The 22,176-nt window shown below is 51.1% G+C and overlaps 1 protein-coding gene across 5 annotated transcripts in view; it reads left to right on the top strand.

The window, feature by feature from the left end:
• Positions 1-22,176, top strand: part of GSG1L (GSG1 like) — a 204,653-nt gene that overhangs the window by 159,133 nt on the left and 23,344 nt on the right. For all 5 annotated transcript variants that reach the window (XM_039247843.1, XM_039247842.1, XM_039247841.1 and 2 more), the window contains 2 exons: positions 7,934-8,045; positions 19,048-19,215. In XM_039247843.1, the coding sequence (XP_039103774.1) occupies positions 7,934-8,045; positions 19,048-19,215 (280 nt within the window). The remainder of the gene's footprint in view (positions 1-7,933; positions 8,046-19,047; positions 19,216-22,176) is intronic.

Below are 22,176 nucleotides of genomic sequence, written 5' to 3'. Positions count from 1 at the left end.
CCAAGCACTGGGAGGCCGGTTTCACTGGCTCCCAGCGTGTTCCCCGCAGCTGGAGGAGAGCCTGGCACACAGCAGGTACTCAATAAGTGCTCGGTGACCAATCAACTGGAAGTCAGGCCACCCCAGCAGGGGTTTCCCCTTTGCTGCCATCCTGGCCTGTGTCTTTGGGTTTCTGCTTCCCCCAGGTCCCCGTCAGCCCCTGTGTCACATCCCAACATGACATGCACGGCATGTTGGCAAATCCAGATCAGTGCCCACATACACAAGGGTATTTATTTAGACACGAATGCTCTCCGAACGTGCGGAGCAATAACTTAGACAGCATCTTTAATAATAAACTCCATTATAAATTAATCAGCCGCTTCCCTTGATGTCTCAATTAAACGGAGCATGCCATTAGCATAATATGTGCAAACCCTGCAAAAGGGAGCCAGGTCAGATGCAAGACAGGTGCTGGAATCCAGTTGGGTGTCTGACCCAGGCGGCATCTCCAGACCAGAGACTGTTTCCACAGGAGGGGCCGCCCGGGCCAGGGTTGGTGCTCCTGTGTGTCCTCTCTCAGCGCCGGTGTCTGTCGCCGTGCGGCCTGACCTCGCTTTACGCTCCTGAGCACACGACCTGCACGCACATAGCGCTGCCCCGCGCCCCGCGCACTTCCACCCGCCGTCGGCGTTCCCCGACTCCCAGAAAAGCCTATTTCACCCCTTGGCTCACTCTCAGCTGGCGGCCTTGCCTGGCTGGGGGGAGAGAAAGGAGGAAAAGCTGCCTCCAGCCCCTTTGTGCTGTGTAGAAGTTTCCTACCTTCTCTCTGCCCAGCTCCCGCAGCCGCCCTGGGCCCCCTCTGATCATCATTCTCCCCGTCTACCTGATCGCCCCTGGGGTGGGTGCAGGAACATTCCACGCAGGTTTTGACACCTTCCCTGGGATTATTTCACTGCTTTCTCCTCTTATCAGCCTGTTGTAGCTGATCACCTGTCCCCAATGGCCTGTGTGGTGGCAAATACGACAGTCACTTGTCCGTCTTCATCTATGACCTCTCAGGCTGCTCCTCCTTCTTGACTTGGGTGCTTCGCCTGGCCCTGGTGAGGCCACACTGGTTTCCTCCTGCTGCTGGCTCCTCCTACCCCCTTCAGCCCCATCATCGGCACCATCCTGGGCCTTCTACTCCTACAATCTCTCTGCAGGTGGTCTCTCTCTCTCTGCCAGTGACTCATGCATTTAATCCCCAGCTCGGACTGTTCCCCAAACCCCAGGCTTGCACACCAGCCACTTGCTTGCTCTCTCTGTCTGCATATAAGATAGGCATTTCCAGCTAATGTGGCCCACGTGGGATCCCACCCAACCCAACGTCCTCCTTCCTTTATCTTCTTCGACTTAGTGGATGGCACCACCGTCTGCCCAGGTGCCCAAACCGAAGCTCTGGAGGTCATCCTGGACCCCAGACAACGAGCCCCCATGTCCAGCCCTTCAGCACATCCCGTGTCCCATCAGCTAGCTGCAGTTCACACCTGCCTGGGAGCTGCCGGCAACTTGGGGCCAAATCGCAGGCCTCCTGCAATGGCCCCCCAGCCGGGCCCCTCTTCTCTCTCTTTACCCAGTAACCAGCAGGCATGATAAACATAAATTGGGCCCCTGCTTTGCCCCCCCCGCCCCCCCTCCCCCATTGGCTTCAGTCACACTTAGAATAAAAGCCAGGCTCATCACTGTGGCCCTTGAGATGTTAGCCGCTGCCTGCCCTCCTGGCTCGTCTCTAAACACCTTGTCCGTCCCTCTCTGCAGGGGCCTCCTCGCCTTTCCCCCGACAGGTCAGGCTTCAGCCTTCAGCCTTTGCCAGGCCTCTGGCCTGCTCTCCCCCAGCCCTCCCGGTGGCTGCCTCCAGCTCCCATTCAGGCCTTTGCTTACAAGTCACCTCCCCTGACCACCCAGTCTGAGCAGCTCCTGGGATCTCTCCCGTTACGTTGTTCTGTTTTGTAATGCATCCTGGCACCTTTCACCACCTGATGCTTTCTTGTTAACCCACGTGCTTGTTGTCTGGGCCTCAAGGGCAAGGCATCGGTCTGTCTATGTCAGTGGTCTCCATGGCTGGACCAATGCCTGGCATGTGAAAGCATTCAATAAATATTCACTGACTGATTGAATTAATGAATAATAAATGAATGATGACTGCGGATCTTGGCTCATGTAGACAACTCGCTCTCCAAAGTTGTCAAAATCGGGCCCTGCCCTCGTTCAGTCCCACATCAAGGACCCGGGACTTCCACCAGGCAGGCTATTGTCCTACCCTCACGCACCTTGACATCCATGGTCATCTATTCATTCATCATATATAACTGTGTGCTGGGGACCACGGACCTGGTCCCTGGAGGAGTATAAAGTCTAGAGGGCCTAGATAGTGAGTCTCAAGCATTCATTCATTCATTCATTCATTCATTCAAGAAACACCACTATAGGACCTCCTACATGCCAAGCACTGTTCTTGTGCTTGGCATGTAGGTGCTTTACAAGTATAAGCCACTGGATACTCCTATGAGTCTATGAGGAAGGTGCTATTGTTATCCTTGTGTTATGTTGAGGAAACTGAGGCACAGAAACGGGGGGATCACCTACCCAAGGTCACACAGCTGGTGCTCATTTTGTTTCACTTTACTCTTTGGCTTTACCTTGGGCTTAATGTCCTGACCCTCTGACGTTGTCTCTTCATTCTGGGCCCACATCAGCCCCTCTGGACTTGAACGCAGATTTCCCTTCCTCAGTCTGAGCAGTGGAGGCCCGGGCGGGGGTTCACAACAGCCCTTCCGACTCTTGGGTCGGCTCTGACCCTGCGGTGAGCATTGCTCTCAGAGCTCTCCAGGGTCCCCCAGGGGCTGGGAGGAGCTGAGCCTGCCTCACTGTGTGGGTCGGGTCTCCCACTTACAGTGTCAGGAGTTGGAAAATGAGATTCACAGCCGTGCATTTCCTGGTGTGGGGCCCCGCCAGGAAGCAGCAGTAGCCGAGCAGGAAAGCCTCGTTCATGCTAATTTAGGAGGTGCAGTAACTCTGTAGAAAGTCACTTTCTAATTCACAAGAGTTGGAGACAATGCCTTCTGCAGAGGGTTTGTATGACAGATGCTACCGTGGACTTCCCTTTGCAGACCAGATGCACTTCCAGAAACACGGGCGAGGGTCGGATTTTTAAAGGAGACTCTTCAAAATGCAATCAGAGAAACTCACCAGCCTATATTTGAATGAATTATCATTTTCATTTATTGACTTTTCTTAAGGCACAGCCTTTCATATTTGGGAGTAAATGGAATTCGATGGAGAAATCACTGCTTTTCCAAACTAACAATTTAGAAAATGATTCTGCCAACAGGCTGGGTCTGGCTTCTGGGTCTACCAAGGAGTTCTCGTCATGTCCCCACTGCCCTAATAGAGGGAGTGGTTGTTCTCATGAACACTTTCCTTCTTTAGTAGATGCTCGTTAGAATTACCTACGTCTACTAGTATCTCATTTTATAGATGAGAAAACCAAGACACCCAGAGGCCATGTAACTTGGAGAGCATCTGGACTGGCATAGCGCAGAAGAAACTCAAGAAGTTAGGACAGCTGAGGATTTGGAGAGTGAGCCCCTCTCCCCAACCCAGAAAGGGACTGGTTGGGGTAATGAAGGGGTCGCGACCCCACTAAAGGCGCAAGCCTCCTGGGTAAGGCAGCAACTCGAGGGAGAATGAGCACTGGGAAGTGAGGGGGGAGGGTCTGTCCTCCCAGCTAACAGCCTCTACTGTGAGTTATAAGGGGTAAAAGAGTGTGGCATTGACATAAGAACTGAGGCAGATCAGTCAAATAGAGCGACATCAGGAAACACTCAGGTACAGGTGGGGCTTGGAATGTAGTGTCATTTAAAATCAGTGGGGGAAAGGACAGGTCATTCTATAAGGATTCAAGACAATTAGCTACTCATTAAAAACACTTAACCTTGATCCTTTACTCACACCATTCACCAAGATTAATTCAGGTGACTTAATATAAAAATATAGGACAATGCATTTATGGGCATTTCTTTTCCAAAAGGTAGACATAGCACGTGAAAACTGCAAAGGAAAAGATGGGTAAATTCGACTATATCAAATATCAAAATGTATGACAAGAGCAGCTTTATTCATAATTGCCAAAACTTGGAGGCAACCAAGGTGTCCTTCCACAGGGAGACAGACCACAGGTGAATGATCTGTGATGTGTCCAGATGATGGAACATTATTCAGCATGAAAAAGCCATGAAGAGACGTGGAGGAACCTTAAATGCATATTGCTAAGTGAGAGAAGTCAGTCCGAGAAGGCTATATACTATGTGATTCCAACGATATGACCTTCTGGAAAAGGGAAACACCTATGGAGCCTGCAGACAGATCAGTGGTCGCCAGAGGTGCAGGGAGGCAGAGAGGGAGGGAGGGAGAAAAAGGTGGAGCATGGGGGATTTTTAAGGTTATGAAACGATTCGACACAGTAATGGTGGCCACCTGTCACTAGACGTTTACCAAAGCCCATAGAATGTGCAACATGAAGAGTGAACCCTGATGTAAACTAAGGATTTGGTTACTAATAATGGATCATCATTCGCTCATCAATTGTAACCAACATACCGCACTATGCAAGGCGTTAATCATACAGGAGGTTGTGGCGGTGGCAATTGGGGACACGTGAAAACTCTCTGTGATTTTCCCTTGCTTTTCTATGTCCCTAAACCTGCTCTACCAAGTAAAGTCTATTAATTAAAAAACAAAAAGATGTTTGGCATATGGGAAAAGACAGAGCAGTGAACTCTCAGGCAGTCAACAGGACAGGAAGGATTAGTATTCAGAATACATAAAGAATTCCTACCAACTCATAAGGGGACATTTTTTTAAAAAAAAAAAATTGACAAAGGATACAGACAGGCACTGTCTAGACAGAGGTAGGAATGGTCAATAAACACGTGAAAAACACCAAGCTCACTGGTATGAGGGAAATATAAAATTTACAACAGTGTTGAGGTGTCATTCTGCTTCATGTGATGGGCACAGTTTTTCATGTTCTGGGATCTCCGGGGTTGGTGGAGATTGAGGTAAGTATTCCCAGACAACTGGCAGAAGCACAGGATAGGGCTTCCACGCAGGAGAGCCCTTCCCTGACATCGACTCAGATTTAAAACGCATATGCTTTATGACCCAGCAATTCTCATTATTCCGTCCGGAGCAATATTTGCTTGTATCCACAAAAAGACTTGTAGAAAGGTGTTCATTGCAGCATTGCCTGTAGACCCAAAACCAGGGGGGAAAAAGCCTAGTGCCATCCATTGACTGGGTAAAGAAAACATGGTACTTCATTATTAAGGAATTGTATGCATCAGTTCCAAAGAATAAGCTGTCTCAGTCAGGTACCTCTTGGCAAGTTCACCCAGAACTGTGTCAAGTAAAGAAAAAAGATATCCATATGGATCACCGTTCGCCTCCTTCCAACAGACTGAGCCAAGGCAGAGAGGACCAGAGAGGGTGCTGTTGGATGGATGGGAGAGTCCAGCACAGTTCTGTGGTGCCTGCCAGGGCACACCGTGAGGATGCGGTGTAGGGTGTGCTGGGGCCTGGCAGAGACAGCCTCGGGGAGGCTGGGCTTTTGGAGGCGGCCTGAGCAGGTGTCATGGTGCCCGGATTTCCTCCCCAGGATTTCCTGACTCAAGAGCTCCCCCCAGCCCTCATCTGCAGTCAGGGAAGAGGGAGAAGTGTCCGTGAAGGGCTGACCTGGGCTCAGAGCTGCAGACAACTGCAGAGTCCCTGGTCCCTTTGGGCCAGGGGTCCAGTGACTGGAGTGAGGCTGGTGCCAGCTAGGCACACCTCTCCTCTGCTCTGTTTTCCATGACCTCACATCGGTGGCTTGACGTTAGTTCATAGAACTATGGTGGCTATAGTTCCACCACCGAACCTGGCAGATGCTACAAAATCAGGGCTTTTCTTTTTCCTCTGGAGAACCAGTTGTGAAACGTTTATCTTCACCCTACGAGAATGTGGGATGGCCTCCTCCCCCCATCCCCCACGCATGGCTCCAGGACACAGAGTCCCACTCCCTCTTTACTTCCATCTTTACTAAATCTCCATCGCTCCACTCCTTATCTCCATCTTTTCTTACGCCCCCTCTTCTTGAAGAGAGAGGGTGGTGGGGCAACCAGGGGAGGGTAGACATGCACAGGGCAGCATGGGAAGAGCCCTGGAGTTGAGGGCATTGGGCCCTGGACACCAGTCACAACGATGCCATTTACTTCCTTTGTGACCTTGAACATACTTTCCCACTCCAGGCTTCTATTTCCTCCTCTGTGAAACGGAATAATCGTATTCAGGGCTACCATATACAGCCTTGTAGACATCGTTCTGCTTCCACTCTGGGGAGGGGCATGCACGTAGATGGTATTGTGAACAGAGCTCTATGGAGATGTGCAGTAGGCAGCCTGAACAGCGGTCCATTGTCCTGATCGTGGTACTTCATGATACTTCAGAGGGTGGTTATGAAAATTAAGAAGTAATAATACAAAGAAGTAATAATACAAAGTGCTTGGCACATGGCAGGTGCACAAGCATGATTGTTTTCCTTTCTTCTTGTTATCTACCCCTTCCCTCCTCATCAGCAGTGTATTACTCTGTCTTAAGGTTTGGTTCCTGAGGGCTCCAGATGCCACAGTCCACACAGAAATGTCTCCTGGTCTATAACAATCCTGGTAGCTATAACGATTACTTGCCACTAGGCACCGAAACAAGGCTGCCTTGCCTCATTTGACTTACTTTTCGCCTTACCTGTCACAGTCCTCATCTTCAGATTCTAGGATTTGAAGCTCAGAGAGTGATGCTTTGCCCAGTGCTGTGTGATGAAAATGTGGTGGGAGACAATTCCCACTCAGATCCCTTGGAATTCAAGGTCCTCAGCCAGTGGGTTCAAAGATTTTTGACCATGAGCCACAGAAGAAACCATATCATCTTTCAGCCACTGCACACACATACACATGGATAGAACTGAAAAGTCTTACAAAACAATATTCACTCCTGCTGCATGTGATGGTATCAGATATTTCTATTCCATTCTGTTGCATTCCATTCCATTCCGTTCTTGTCGTTGTTGTTTCTAACTCTGGCAACCAACTGTGACAATCGATGAAGGTGATTTCATGACCCACTAGTCTAGTGAATCAAGACCTGAAGTTTGAAAAATTCCCTCTAGGCTGCTTCTCCCAAATGACCTCCTAACACAGGTATCAGCAAACTATAGCCCATGGGCTAAATCTGGCTTAATGCCTGTTTTTGTAAATAAAGTTTTATTGGTACACAGCCATACTCATCCATTCATATATTTATCATCTATGGTTCTTTTGTGCTACAACAGTAGAGAAGTAGTTCCAACAGAGACTGCATGGACCACAGAGCCTAAAATATCTACTTACCGGATACTTAACAAAATGTTTGGGTCTCCCGGGTGGTTCCATCGGTTAAGCATCTGACTCTTGGTTTCGGCTCAGGTCATGACCTCACGGCTTTGTGAGTTCAAGCCCCACGTCAGGCTCCGAGATGACAGTGCAGAGCCTGCTTGGGATTCTCTCCCTCTCTCACTGCCTGTCCCCCACTTGCGATGTCTCTGTGTCTCTCAAAATAAATAAATAAACTTAAAAAAAAAAAAAAAAGAAAAAGTTTGCCCATCTGTGCATATCGGACTCTGTGTCTCCCTTATTTAATTTCTCCATGCCTGCCCTTCTCCCTCTTGCTCAAACTCAAGCTCCGTGGCTGGCTTAGAAAAGCACCACCGTCTGGCTTCCCTGCTCTGGTCCTGCCAGCGACTCGTCCCCTCCCAAGCTGTCCCCCAGCACTGACAGGCCCACAGGACACAGGTGGACAGAGCCCCCACCTTGCTTCCTGACCCCTTGTTCTGCTCCTCCCTCAGGCCTCCTGGGAATGGTAGCCCACATGATGTACACACAGGTGTTCCAGGTCACCGTGAGCCTTGGCCCTGAAGACTGGAGACCCCACTCCTGGGACTACGGATGGTCCTTCTGGTAAGTGGCCTTTGGCCTTCAGACACCAGAGCCTCCACGCATGCTGGGAGTTCAGCAGCTCGGCCCGGGTAAGGGAGGAAGGGCAGAAGAAGGCAAGGGTAGCCCAGAGTCCACAGGGACTTGGAGACCCTAAACCTGGGGTTGGCAAACTATGATCCATGGGCCACGTCTGGCCCACCACCTGTTTCTACGCAGCCCTCAACCTAAGGATGGTTTTCACATGTTTAGATGCTTAAAAACCAATCAAAAGAAAAATAACATCTTGTGATGGGTGAAAAACATGTGGAATTTAAATTTCAGCGTCCATAAATAAAATTTTATTGGGACAGACCCACTCTCCTCATTTACGCGTTGCCTTGTGGCCACCTTCACGCTGCAGGGGCAGAGCTGAGTGGCTGTCATGGACGCTGAATGGCCCACAGAGCCTACCAGATTCACTGCCTGGCCCTTTACAGACAAAGTTGGCCGACCCCTGGCACACGGGCTGCTCTGGAAGGTGGAGATGGAAGCTGATGAGTGGCGGGGGGTGGGGGTGGGGGAGCCTGAGAGGCCTGATAGGTTATGTGTGCAAAAGCAAGGCAGAATCAGTAGACTCCCAAGCCAAGTGAACAAGAGGTGTGTGTTGGTTTGGGTGACAGAGAAGTCCAGGTGGGTGAGCCAGGGGGGCTCGGGTCATGATGGAAAAATCCATCCACATCAGTCCCAGCAAAATGGAAATGCATTGGTTCCTCTAAGTCCAAAGTGCAGCTCTGTCTTGGACTTCAGGGCACATTTGAACCAGTGTCTCTGATGCCCTCAAGGTTGACTGTTCCCCCTACGGTCATCTGCACATGTTAACCCTGCCCCTGGGTGCGTTCTCCTCCTGGCCGTGAGGGGGCTCCCTCCTGGCGCTTCTTCCTTCACATACAGGGAAAAGTAGGGTTTCTCTTTCTCCAACAGTGACCGAAGTCCTGAGCCTCCCTCAAATGGTCCCAACTCAGGTCATTTTCTCTCTCATGAGTCATCACCACAGCTGAGGGAAGGTCACGAGCTTATTGGCTCCCTGTGTCCACACTTACCTCTCTAGTGAGGCAAGAGCCGAGACCTCTCCAGCGGTGAATGAGTGGGACAGATGCTGGATGCGTTACCGCAGTGTCTGCTCCAGGCACAGCGGACCCAGGTAGTCAGGTGATTCATCAGGAGCTTAGGCATTCTCCCCGACCCCCATGCCTGTCTCTGCTCCCTTGGGGCTGGCTTCATTCACAAGCAGCTTTTCCCTAAGCAAAGATGGCCACCATGCCTAGCTCTAGGCTTCCGTCTTACAAAGGTAGCAATACCAGCAGAGAGATGGGGCTTCTTTCCAAGATTTCCAGCCAAGATCCTGGTTATGGCTCTCATTGGATTAGCTTAAGTCATGTGTGCATCCCATGACTGATGATTTAGACCCTGAGAAGCCGAGACTGCCCTGATTGGTCTGACCTGAGTCACAAGGTCCAGGGGGAGGGAATGGCCCCACCCAATCAACCCCTTGGACAGAGAGAGGAGGAGCCTCCCCGGTGGAAAATTAGGGGTGAGGCGGGGTTATCAGAAGAAGGAACGCGTGTTGGAAAGACAGCAACCACAGTTGTCCATTCCATGGGGTACGCAGGCTTGCTTCTGGTGGCTGGGGACCATTTATCCACTCAGTCATTTTACGTGCATTTGCCGATTGCTTCTTCGGGGACAGCCACTCTCCTAGGTGCTGGCTGCACAGCTGTGGCAAAGACAGTGTCAGGACAGGTGAATGAGACAAGTAAACAAGCTATAACATGGATTTGGGGGGTTCACAGACTGCTATGGGAGCACAGAGGAGGGGTCGCTGACCCAGCTTCTGGCAGGGAGGGTCCTCTGGGAGGAATGTGATCAGGCACAATGTGGAGGAGGGACTAAGATGGTTCGCTGAGCAGGGGGCACAGGAGGCACAGGGACTTTGGAGGAAGATGGTCAGAATAGAGTAGGAAGGACCCTAAGAAAGACCCCCTTTCGGACCAGTGGGGACTCTTATTAATTTCACTCCTTCCCACTCTCTGGTTCCTGCTTTGTAAAGGCGTGTCCCTTAAAGGGACCTTGACCCTCCTACACCATCCCTGATCCCTTTTAAGTGGAAGGATCGCAGGGAAACCAGCTAAGGCTCTGGTGCTCCCTTTCCCCTACACTTCCCTGCCTCTAGCAGTTCTCGCCTAAGCTCTTGGTCTTGGAAGGTAGTCACCTGAGCCAGAGAAGGGGGCAAAGGAAAGGTATGAACGCTGTTGAGTGTGAGCATGCGTGTACAGTTCGTGCCGTGGATGGAGGCCTGGTACGTCATCATCGCAGCAGTGCTGTGTGATGGCTACTTCGTGGAGAGGAAACTGAGGCACAGGGCACTCAAGTAACCTGGCCAGGGTCTCTGGCCACTGAGTGGCAGAACTGGGATTTGAACCCAGGCAGTCTGGCCTCAGAGCCCACACTCCCCACCTCTGTTTTCTGCCTCTCCGAGAACGGGGAAATACATAGACACTTCATGGATGTGCATAGCACACTGTTTGATACACAGTACGTGCTCTTGAACACCAGCCCTTCTAATACTACCGATTTCAATATGAAATTTAACACCTGAAACCCCCCATGTGCATGTGTGAAACCTGAGGCTTGGAAAGGTCGGGTCACTCACCCAGAGCCCCACAGCCTTAAGGCACAGTAAGATTCTAGAAGCCCCTGGTATTCCACCCCGGCTCTCAGTGTCGAGAACAGAGCCTGCTGGTGTCGGCCATGGGAACCTTCCTTTTGCTGGAAGCTGGCCTCCTGCCCTGCTCCTGTTCCTTTGGGGCTGGCCTCATTCTCATTTGACTTATTTAAGGCCGGGGCCCAACGTGCGGTCCCTATTAAGGCTGATCCATTTCTTCTTGTCACCAAGGCCTGCAAGATGGATCAACCCCATTTTTCATCCCTTGCTTTTGGGGCCTTGCCAGGGCTGCGCAGTGTCATTTCTCTTGTTTAATATGTGTGAGGCCATTTGTCAAAATTCTGGCCCCAGCACCTCCCCCATCCCCAACCCAGGCACCAGAGAGGAGATCAGCGGGGAGGCCAGACAGCATCCCCCTCTGTCTCCCTGCCCAGCAGGGCAGGACTGGCCTCCGGGACTGGGGAGGCCGAGGATCAGAGATGCCCAGCTGGTGTTGGGCCACTGGCTTCTGGGAGGGACACCTGCACAGGAAGGTGAAGCTTCCAGCTGAGAGTCACACAGCCTCTTTCACACCTTGCTGATGGGCACTGCTGGGCTACGGTGGGTGAGCACTGTGGAGGGGTGGGTGGAGGGCGGCCTCTGGGCTCAGAGAGGTTGGGAGTAGATCCCCACTCTGACCCTCACCTGCTGTGGACTCTCACCAGGTCACTCTGCCTCCCTGTGCCTCAGTTTCCTCAGCTGTAAAATGCGGAGATGGCCCAAGTCTCTACTCATGGGCTCTTACAAGCAGTCTGTTGGTTTTTTGTTGATTTATAACACATCACACTGAAATTTAGTGGCTCAAAGTAAAAATGTGTTATTGTCTCTTATGGTTTAGTGGGTTGCCTGGGCTTCAGTGGGATGCTGGCCGGTCCTGGAGTCATCTGGGGCGTGGCTGGGCTGGGGGTGCAAGCCAGCCCCTCCCAGCGCTGGCTGTGGGTGCTGGCTGGGGGCTCAGCCAAGCTGTCAGTGGGACCAGCTCCTCCAGCTCGGTGGCCGGGCTCCTGCGGGGAGTAAGCATTCCAAGAGATCTGAGCAGGAGTGGCAAGTATGTTTTGTGACCTTGCCTCAGAAGTCACACTTTCACTTCTGCTGTGTCTGTTGGTCAAGAGCAAATGATGGGCCAGATTGAAGGAGAAGGGCCCCCTCCCCACACAAAACATAAACCCCAGGAGGTGAGGCTGCCGATGGGGGGCATTCTTAGGAAGGGGCTACAGTGAGGACTATGTGAAATAGTGCTCAGAGGTGCTTGGCACAGAGGATGTGCTCCACGCGTGTCTCTATGAAAGGCAGGCAACCCAGCCTCTCAGTGAATCTCTAGAGTAGCGAAGGCATGCTGCATAGGGTTGCTGTAGGGACTATGCAGGGCCAGGCTCTTAAAGTGTTTGGCACATAGTAAGCACTCATAAGTGGTGGTGATTATAAATGGCGATAATGACATTGAGCCTTTGGAAATGCAGCTCTCACTGGCTGGGAGGCATGTACCCCAAAGGTCTATGCGGATGACACCCTGTGGTATGCAAGCTGCCCCTTGCCGTCCGTTCTCTGGCCTCCACTCGCCCTGGATGCGCCGCCCTCATTCACTCCCAAGACGTTAGCGTTCTGTTAGCATCCAGCCCTGGACGTGACTTCCTGACACTGCCCAGCTTCCTGCTCTGGCCCTGACAAAGCTCTGGAACCCCATCCTTACCCTGAGCCCAGAGACCCATGAGCCCTCCCAGCCTGTTTGGGTGTTTTCCAGCTCTGTGTCTCAGCTCCCCGAGCTGTCTGGTCACGCAATTAGCCCAGGGGCTGAACCCAGCCCATAGACGTTTTGTGTGGCCCACCACGATGTTCCAGAACTGTTGTATTCGCTCTTAACATCCAAAAAGGTAAACACCTTACATAAAATGCCAAGTTTTGGGCTTCTCTTGACAGTTAGAGGCCATGTCCTTGCCTAAGTGGCATTGCCACATGGCCGCAGGGGGCTGAAGGTGAGCGGTGGCTGTCCCTGTAGATGGGGCACATGCTCTCCGGTTCACCCCTGTCCCCACCACTCCCTCTTGCCTTATGTTTTCCTCACCTCACTGTCCAGCTGACTGTAGGAATGTGAGTTTGTGGCCCCTGCATGGGATGCCAGCATGTCTGTTTTCCTGGAGACGGTGGAAAAGTGGGAGGCTTGTCAGTCTGTCAGTCTGTGCTTCTGTTTTCAATTTGGTCAAAGTGGAGAAAGATAGGAAAGAGGCCCCTCCTACCACAACACACACCGTGAAACCCCAGTCCTGAGCATTCAGTCTGCAGACTGAGGGTAGGAGAGCGTCACCGAGTTGTAGTCTTTATAAGAGCTAGAAGCCTAGAGAGGTTAAGCAATTTGGCACAGGTCACACAGCAAGACAGCAAGTCCAGCTAGGTCCCAGGGGGTTGGTGCCTCTCTGTTTGCTTCTGGGACCCCATCTGTGTGAAGTGTGATGGCCTCACTGCTACCCTCCTCCCTTCTTCCCCCTTGCTCCCTTCCGGTCTCCACAACCCTGTGGAAACGGCAGGCTAGCCTCTTCCCTCTCCCTCGGGACCCTCGGCTGTCCTGCCCTCTCTGGCGGCCTTAGCTGGCATTTCAGCGGGTGGACCCCTTAGGGGTGGGGGGTTCTGCTGTCATGGTGGTAGAAGAACCTTGGCCCCAAAGAGCCACTGGGAAGGATGTGTTTGCTGGTGTCCCTGCTGAGAGGCTGTGTGCTCAACAGGAAGCTCTCGTTCTCTCTCATGTCCCCCAAGGCAGGTGGCCCTTGCCTCCTTTCATTTAAGACCAGGGAGGGGAAGGAGAGGTGTGACTGCCCAAGGATGCCTTCTGGCCGTGGCTGGACTACCTGGGCTCCCAGAGCCTGCCATCATCAGCTCCTGGCCCCGTCAGCTCTGGGGCACTGAGCGTGGCCTGACCTGGGCATTTGTGTCCTGTGCTGCACAGTGACTGCCCATCTGGCCTGAAAGAGGACTAGGGCTACCTCCCTCAGTGGTCAGCTAACAGTCTTCCCACAGAGGAGGGCCTGGTGCTATACATTGCATCTCTGAATCTGCCCCCAGCATTCCCCTGCTACCCCCGTCCCTGCAGGTCCCAGAGGACTGGCACAGCCACTCTGTCCACCCTGTCACCCTCCCCTTTCCTCCCCACAGTGTCCATGCTGCTCTTGGCTCCAAAAACCAGGCCAACCACCCACGTACCTCACAGCACCAGCTCAGGGGTGCACTGGCTCAGAAGCGCATGCGGCAAACAGCAGGAAGTGTCCCAGCCCCGAGGTTTTCAATCAGTGCCCTGCGTGAGGGCCCAGAGGGGTATTAGGGTGAGGCGTGGCAGAGAGGATGCAGCCCTGAGCCCCTCACCTACATTAAAAGCAGAGCAGTATTTTTATATCTGTTTCAATCTCTAGTTATTCAGTCTACAAATATTTCTTGAGCACCTATGTGCCAGGCACTGTCCTTGGTGCTGAAGATATGGCAGTGAGCTAAACAAAACTCCTGTTTTCACGAAGCTGATGTTCTAGGGCGGGGGTGGAGAGACTACTGCTTCTGGGGAGATGGAATAGACATCCTTCTCCCTATTCCTCCTGCTAAGTACAACTATACTCCTGCAACATTACACATACAGCAGCATGAGAGGATGCTAGAAGGTAGACAGGAGACAGGGACTGAGAGCATATTGCTGAGTGCTTTTTGGCTAGCGCATCCCGATTTGCACATGAGGAAGTCAGCAATCCAGCAATGCGAAAAGGCACTTGTACACGCACGCGCGCGCACACACACACACACATCACATCTCTCTATAGCCAAAGACCAGGAAAAGGGCAGCCTGCCAAGACAGAAAGTTTAGCCATAACTGCTCTGTATGGTGATACCTCACAGCAAAAAGCAACAACCCCAACAAACTGTGGTTTGACCTGCAGTCATGCCAAGGTTAGAGTCCCCTCACCAGGCTGTACGGAGGCACCTAACTGCATGCTCTGTCACCTGCTCTGGTGGTGCCCGAGTAGGGAGCTGAGACTGTCACTTTGCTGGAAAAGGAACAAACCCCAGCCCTTCCCAAGTGGCACTGGAGATCACATGGGGAGCCTGGACCTCTCCCCCAGCAGGCAGGAACATGACTGAACGTTTTCCCCCTAACACTGGGAGTCCCACTCTTCCTCAGCACAGTGCTGGAAGTTCTTCCTAGTGCGATAAAGCATGAAAACTAAATAAAAGGCATACAGATTAGAAAGGAAGAAATAAACCAGACTTGTCTGCAGGTGCCATGATTGGCTATGTAGAAAAGTCCAAGACAGCTACCAAAAAAAAAAAAAAAAATGCCTAGACCTAATGTATAAGTTCAGTATAGTTTCAGGATACAAAAAAAAAAATGCAAAAATCAATGACATTACTGTAAACTAGCATTGAACAGCTGGACAACAAAACTAAAAATACAGTACCATTTGTGTTGAAAACAGTGACTGCTTCTGCTTCATAAATCTAACAAAACATTTGTAGGCCTTCCATGCTGTAAACCACAAAATGCCCGGGACAGAAATCAGAGAAGATCTAAATAAAGGAGCTATCTAGCATGTTTGGGGTATACCAGTTCTCCTCGAGTTGGTATACAGGTTTTGTGCAGTTCCTATGAAAGGCTCAGCAACAGTTCTTGTAGGTATAGATAAGACTATTTTAAAATTTATTAGGAAAGGCAAAGGACATAGAACAGCTAAAATAAGCTTGAAAAAGACGAAAAGTGCAAAGAATCCATCTACCCAATTTCAAGACTTAATATACCGTTACAGTAAATCTAGATTGTGTGGTATTGGTGGAGGGTAGACACACAGATCAATGGTATGGAATAAGGAACCCAGAAATAGGCCTCACTGATATTTGACAAAGATGCAATTCCATTCGGTGGAGGGAGGGAAGTATCCTTTTCAATAATTGTGCTGGAAAAAAAAAATCACTCTTGAACTACACTCCATGCCTTATTTAAAAATTAACTCAAAATGGATCACAGACCTACATATACACTGTAAAACTATAAAGTTTTTAGAAGAGAAAATAGAAAATCTTTGGCATCTAGCTAGACCTAGGCAAAGAGGTCTTAGATTTGATATCAACTGGATCAAAAGCATAAAGGGAACATTTGACACATTGGATTTTAGCAAAGTTAAACATCTTTGCTCTGGGACAGACCTTGGTAAAAGGTTGAAAAGACAAGTTACAGAGGAAGAAAATATTTGTTAGCCTCCTCTCTGACAAAGGACTAGTAGCTAGAATACATTAAAACACTCAAAACTCAACAGTAAACAGCAACAACAGCAAAACAACCCTATTAGAAAGTGGGCAGGAAAACATGAATAGATCTTTTGCCAAAGAGGATAAACAGATGGCAAGTAAGCAACTGAAAAGATGTTCATCACCATTAGCCATTAGGAAAATGCAAATGGAAACCACAATGAGGTGTTACTACACATCTATCAGAATCACTAAAAAAAAAAAAAAAGTGACAACATGAAATGCTGGTGCAGATGTGGAAAAACTCGGCAATATCAAGGAACAAATGGTTGACACATATAACACCGGGAATGACTCTCCAGAGAATCACATGGAGTACAAAGAGCCAATCCCCAAAGTACATGCTGTGTGATTCCATTTATATAACATTCTTAAAATGACAAGATTATAGAAATGAAGAACTGATTGCTGGCTGCTAGAAGTTGGGAGGGGAGTGGGTGTGGCCATACAATGGCAGCAGGAGGGGTCACCGTGGTGATGGATGGAAATGTTCTGTATCTCAATTGTATCAAAGTCAATATGCTTGCTGGTCACGTACTATGTTTGCAAGATATGTGACCATTGAGGAAACTGGTTAAAGGGTATGTGGATCTCTCTGCGTGATTTCTTACAACTGCATGTGAATCTATAATTATCTCAAAATAGAAAGTTTCATTTAAAAACAAAGAATAATAAATAATAGGGGAAAAAAGCTACAGGAGAATTACAGGGTGTGGTGAGGGCTGAGACGATAGGGGGTATGTGATAGAGAGAGATACTCCTCCTCTGGTTGAGTGATCAGAGTTGGCAGTTGGACCTGGTCCTAGATAAGACTAGAAATTCACTTTAGAACTAAGCTATGTAAAAGAAGGGAATGTATAAAAAGTGATTGTATAAGAACTTGGGTTTCCAATGACAGAAACCCAATTCAAGTTGGCTTAAGGGGAAAATCTGATAAAGGAATTTGGGCACCCCTCACTGAAAAGTCAGGGATAATGGCTTCAGCTCAAGGATCTAGCTCCCTTTCATGGCTCTGCTCTGAGGCAGCTCATGAGTGGCAAGGTGGTCCCCAGCAGCTCCAGGCTCAAATCCCACCAGTGTGGTTCCCCAGGAGAAAGACAAGCCCTGTTTTCCAACAGCTTGAGCAAGAGTCCTGGGATTGAGTCTCATTAGCCGGGCTTGGGTATCACATGCCCATCAATGTGAACCAGACAGAAGCGACGCTCTCATTGGCCAGGTGTTAGCCATGTGATCACCCCTAAAGGTTGCGGGTGAGGCCAGCTCTATACAAACCATGTGGCCTGAGAGGAGGGGAGCACTGGTCCCTTAACAGAATGGATGCCGATCAGGCAAAACGAACCTGTGTATTCTCATGGAATCCCAGAAAAAGCCTGCTTCTTATTGGCCATGCTCATGTTCCTAATTTCCACCTCTCTAGTTAAACACATACCCCACATTGAACCAGTCTTGAGTTTCATTGCTCAGAGGAGAAGAGTATCTGATTGGACCAGCTTTTGTCAGATGTTCAGCCCTCATCCAGTCATCTATGAGCAGGGGTGTGGGGTCGCCTACTGGACTCTTTTGTGGACAAGGCAGTTCTAAGAGGAGCCAAGTGGACCCCATAGCTGTCTATTGCAGCCACTCAGAGCTTCTGGGAGATCTAAATTAGCTCTTATCATGAAAGAATAAGGACTCCATGAACGGTTTTGGTGATAAGGTATAGGTGATGATAGGGGATCCTCGGGAGAAAGGCTGAATCCTCACACTTCCCCTTGCTTTTCTTCTGGATGGCCAGGGGCAGAAAAAGAGAAGAGCAGTGGGTGTGGGAGGTGGTCTGACCTTGAGGAATGCATGCTGGTCATGTGGAGAGACCCAATGGGTGGTGGGCAGAATGGGAGATGGGATGCTCTGGGACAGGGCAACAAAGCTGAACCCTTGATTTGGAGGAAACCAGTCGTCAGGGGAGAGACTGGGGAGCAGAGACAGGGAGACCAGACCAGTAGAACCAGGCAGGTACCCACTCCTGGTGGTGAGAGGCCATTTCTAGAACAGACACTGGGTCAGAGACCAGCGGTCTCTGGCCTGCTGGTCCCCTAGTCCCATGCTGCCCTTCCCTCCTTTCCAGCTGTGGCTCAGACAGATTCTCCAGCTCCAGCTGGCTCAATGTACACATCAGGTGAGCATTGCCAAGAGTCCCCAGCTCTGCTTGGAGGAAGCGTGGAGCAGAAAGCCACGCAGGTCATTATAACTTCATCTCTCAGAGGGAGAGTTTGGAAATGAAGTCAGATGGAAGTGGGTAGTAAGAATGTTGAAAATAGCAATGGTAGTGATGACAGCAAGCTGTTTTTGAGTGCCTACTGTATGCACGAGGCACTGTTCTAAGATGTTTTTAATGGCTTCTCTCCTTTGATTCTCATAACAACGCCGTGAGGTAGTGCTGTTATGTCCATTGAACGGATATGAGGAATAAGAGGCAGAGACGTTAAGCATCTTGCCCAAAGTCATACATGAACAGAGGTAATTTAACCCCCATGGAACCCAGCTTTTAGGGTGTCTTCCCCCATCTACTTTTCTATCATCGGCTCCAACTAATCACACTCTCTCACTCCAGCATCCCAAACCTCCTGCAGCCTGAGGACTGTTCTCTACTGCCTCATGCCCCCGCACCTTTGCACATACCCTTCCCTCTTCCTGGAATGCCTTTCCCCCTGGCAGACACTCACTTATCCTCCAAGACCCTGTGTGACATAAGCACAGTTCTGTTCTGGTGACCTTCCCTGAGGCTGGCCCCCTTGGAGGGCACTCCTTGCCCTTTTCTTGCCTCCCAGTGATGACCTCTGTCATGTCTGTGCCACAGGGTACAGACTGTGAGTGGGGTAGGGACCAGATCCTGTTCTGCTCTATGGCAGCACCTGCTCAGGTCTGGCCCAGAGGGGGCGGCTGTGCAGGGTGAATGCTTGTCTGCTGGGTGGGGGTTTCCTGTCTCCTGCCCACCCTCACTGTGGCACCTCTCTCCTCCTCTCTCGGCAGCCTGGCGTGGGGCTCCTTTACCTGCTGCATGGCAGCCTCTGTCACCACACTCAACTCCTACACCAAGACGGTCATTGAGTTCCGGCACAAGCGCAAGGTCTTTGAGCAGGGCTACCGAGAGGAGCCGACCTTCATAGACCCTGAGGCCATCAAGTACTTCCGGGAGAGGTCAGTGCACATGGGGTTGCCTCTGGCCACCATTGAGAATCCAAAGCCTGGGGTTCGGCCTCAGTGGCCACAGGGCTCCAGTCAGAAACTGGAGTGAGTGCTCTGACAGAAGCATCCCTGGGCAGTTATAGGGTACAAGGGACAGTCTGGGTGAGGCAGAGTGTGGACCCTAGTATGTTGGAATAAGGTCCTCAAGGTCAAGGAATGCATCTGACCACTTGAGTCCTCAGAGTCCAGTTGGGAATAGAGAAAGGAACAGTAGATGGTGAGTGTGTGAATGCACAGATGAATGGATGGATGGTTCGGTGTATGTATGTATATATGGATGGGTGGATAGATGGGTGGATGGATGGATGGATGGGTGGATACATGGATGGGGTGGGTGGATGGATGGGTGGATGGATGGGCGGGTGGATGGATGGGTGGATGGATACATGGATGGATAGATGCGTGGGTGGTTGGATGGGTGGGTGGATGCATGCATAGGTGGATGGATGGATGGGTAGATGGATGCATAGATGGATGGATGAATGGATGGGTGGATGGATGATGCACGGATGGATGGATGGATGGATGGTGAATAATGAATAATGAATAATGGAGTGGAGGACAGACAGGCAGAAAGTTAGCATATTTCCTGGGACCACTTCCTTAAGAAACTACATGTTACCCAAATCCTTACCACAGGGTTTGCTTCTAGGAGAGCTGACTGGATGTGCAACAACGCCTCTCAGGGGCAGGGAACTGAAAGGTTGTCAGGAGTGATGCCGGACGCTCAGGAGGAAAAGGGGGAAGGAGGCTGTGGGGCTGGGCAGCATCAAGGAGCTGGACTCTGTGAGGTGGTGGAGGGGCTTCAAGCCTAGAAGTCGCATGCTAGAGGCCACGCATGGACCTCTCTCTCACTCTCTCCTGTGCCACGTGGGTCTCCTTTCTGTCCCTCGAGCACTGCAAGCCCACCCCCTCTTAGGGGCCTTTGCACTGGCTGCGCCCTTGCCTGGAAGACTCGCCTGGTGGGTCACTCAGACCTCAGCTTGAATGTCGCCTGCTCAGAGAGACCTTCTTTAATCACTCGGTCTAAATTTGCCCCACGCACCCTGTTCTAGTCACTGTTTTTTTCAGAGCACCTACACAATCTGACCTTATTCTGTTTGTCTGTTGGATAGTTTGCAGGCTTGTGAGCTCCGCGGCAGAAAGCCTTCGCTGTCACATTCCCCACTGTATTCTGAGCACCTACAAGTAGGCCAGGCTCCTAGTAGGTGCTTATTAAATTGGTTTTTTCTTCGGGTCATAAACTGAATTCTTCTCTTGGGAGACTTCAAGCCTGGCTGTGCCTCATGCTCTTTCAGCTCAAGCTTTACGATTGTCAGGCAGATTCAGCTTCCCAGCACCCCCACGCCAAAGTCCCAGGCCAGCTGTCCAGTCCTGGGGCCCCTCAGCTGGGGCCGGGCCGGGGGGGGGTGGTCAGACTAACTCGGCCTACAGGGCCGCCTTGCCCATGGCTGTGGATGGAGCACGCTCACTAGGAAGGTGGCAGTGACTAGCATAGACCGGGACCCACAATAGGCACTCAGGAAGCATTTATAGCAGCCATACAGACCACCCAATGTCTAAAAACACCCTATTAACACTGCATCTTGGCTGTGGGAGGGCCTGGGGCACCCAAGGGCAGCCCTGTTTTTGCGGAGTCAGAAGACAGTACCCCGTCAGCAAGAAGTTACCGTTTGCCGGTGCCCTGGATGGGATGGTCCCTCACAGCTCCGGCCCCAGCAACATGGGGGCAGATGAATGGGTCCTGGCATATGTGCAGAATATCACTTTACACGTTCATAACTTGAACATTATGCAGAGGTTCATCAAATTTTATTTCCCTTCCTCTCTGAGGAGAGCATTTCAGCTTAGCTGGGCTGTTCTCATTTCTTTTTTTTTTTTTTTGGTGCCTTCCCCACACAGAGCTCAGAGCACATAGATAGATCTCTGCACAGCCTGCTGCAAGTTGCCCAGCAGCAGCGGCGCTGAAATTCTGTGGTGGCCAGTGTCCCCAGAACCTGCAGTCAGGGACAGGAGGGGTTAGAGCCCAGGGGCCCACCCGCCTTTGTCTCCTACGCCTCAGGGCTGCAGGGTGCTGCAGAAGGAGCAAGGGGCTGGCAGGAGCCTCGAGCTGAGTGCGTGGGTTTTGTTCCAGTCCTGTGGCTTCGCTGCTGTGTGGCGTCTGGCAAGGCACTGAGCCTGTCTGGGCCAGTGGCCTCGGTCCCCACCCAGGTGGGAGAGCCCTGAGCCATCAGCGTCCTGGGAAGTCACGCTTTGATAACCCAGGGAGTGGGCTGGGCATGGTACCAGTACCTCGATTTGTGTTTATGAGTCCATTTCGTCTGCTCCTGATGTGAACTCTAAAGCTCGGTAATGATGCGTTTAGGGTGATTGGTTTAGTGATTGGCTTAGGAGACGGCACTTGAGATACTAGGAATCTAATAACTGTATGAATGACTGCAGAAGACGTACGTGCTAAACACTCTTCTATCTGCTCTAAGCATGACTCAGTGAATTCCATAGCACCCCAGTGGGTGGCAGGTACTATTGTGTCCCCATTTTATAGATGCAGAATCAAGGCACAGAGGGGTAAAGGGACCTAAGGTCACACAGCTGGCAAGTGCCAGAGCTGGGATTTGAAGCGGGCTGCAATCAGTCTCGTGACGTGTGGCCTCTCAGGACGGGGTCAGCAGTCTCTGCCCAGAACTGAGGTGGGAGCTGGGCTTGCAGGGGTGAATGAGGGGAGTCTGCTGAGGGTCACAGGTGGAGGGTGGGCGCGGTGCCCTGGGAGAGGGTGCAGGGTCTCCCAGCTGTCCCTGCCATTCCTCTCTGGGGGAGAGGCATTTGTGGACCCTCCCTCCTTCATCCAGGCCCCTCCTGCTGTGCTCCCGACCGAGGACAAGATGGCACCTGCAGGGGCAGGAATTCTCTGCC

The sequence above is a fragment of the Hyaena hyaena genome, unplaced genomic scaffold, assembly GCF_003009895.1.
Source record: "Hyaena hyaena isolate Hyena2069 unplaced genomic scaffold, ASM300989v1 scaffold_306, whole genome shotgun sequence".
NCBI lineage: Eukaryota > Metazoa > Chordata > Mammalia > Carnivora > Hyaenidae > Hyaena > Hyaena hyaena.
Note: the sequence above shows the minus strand (reverse complement) of the source record. Positions and strands in the feature narration are given on the sequence as shown.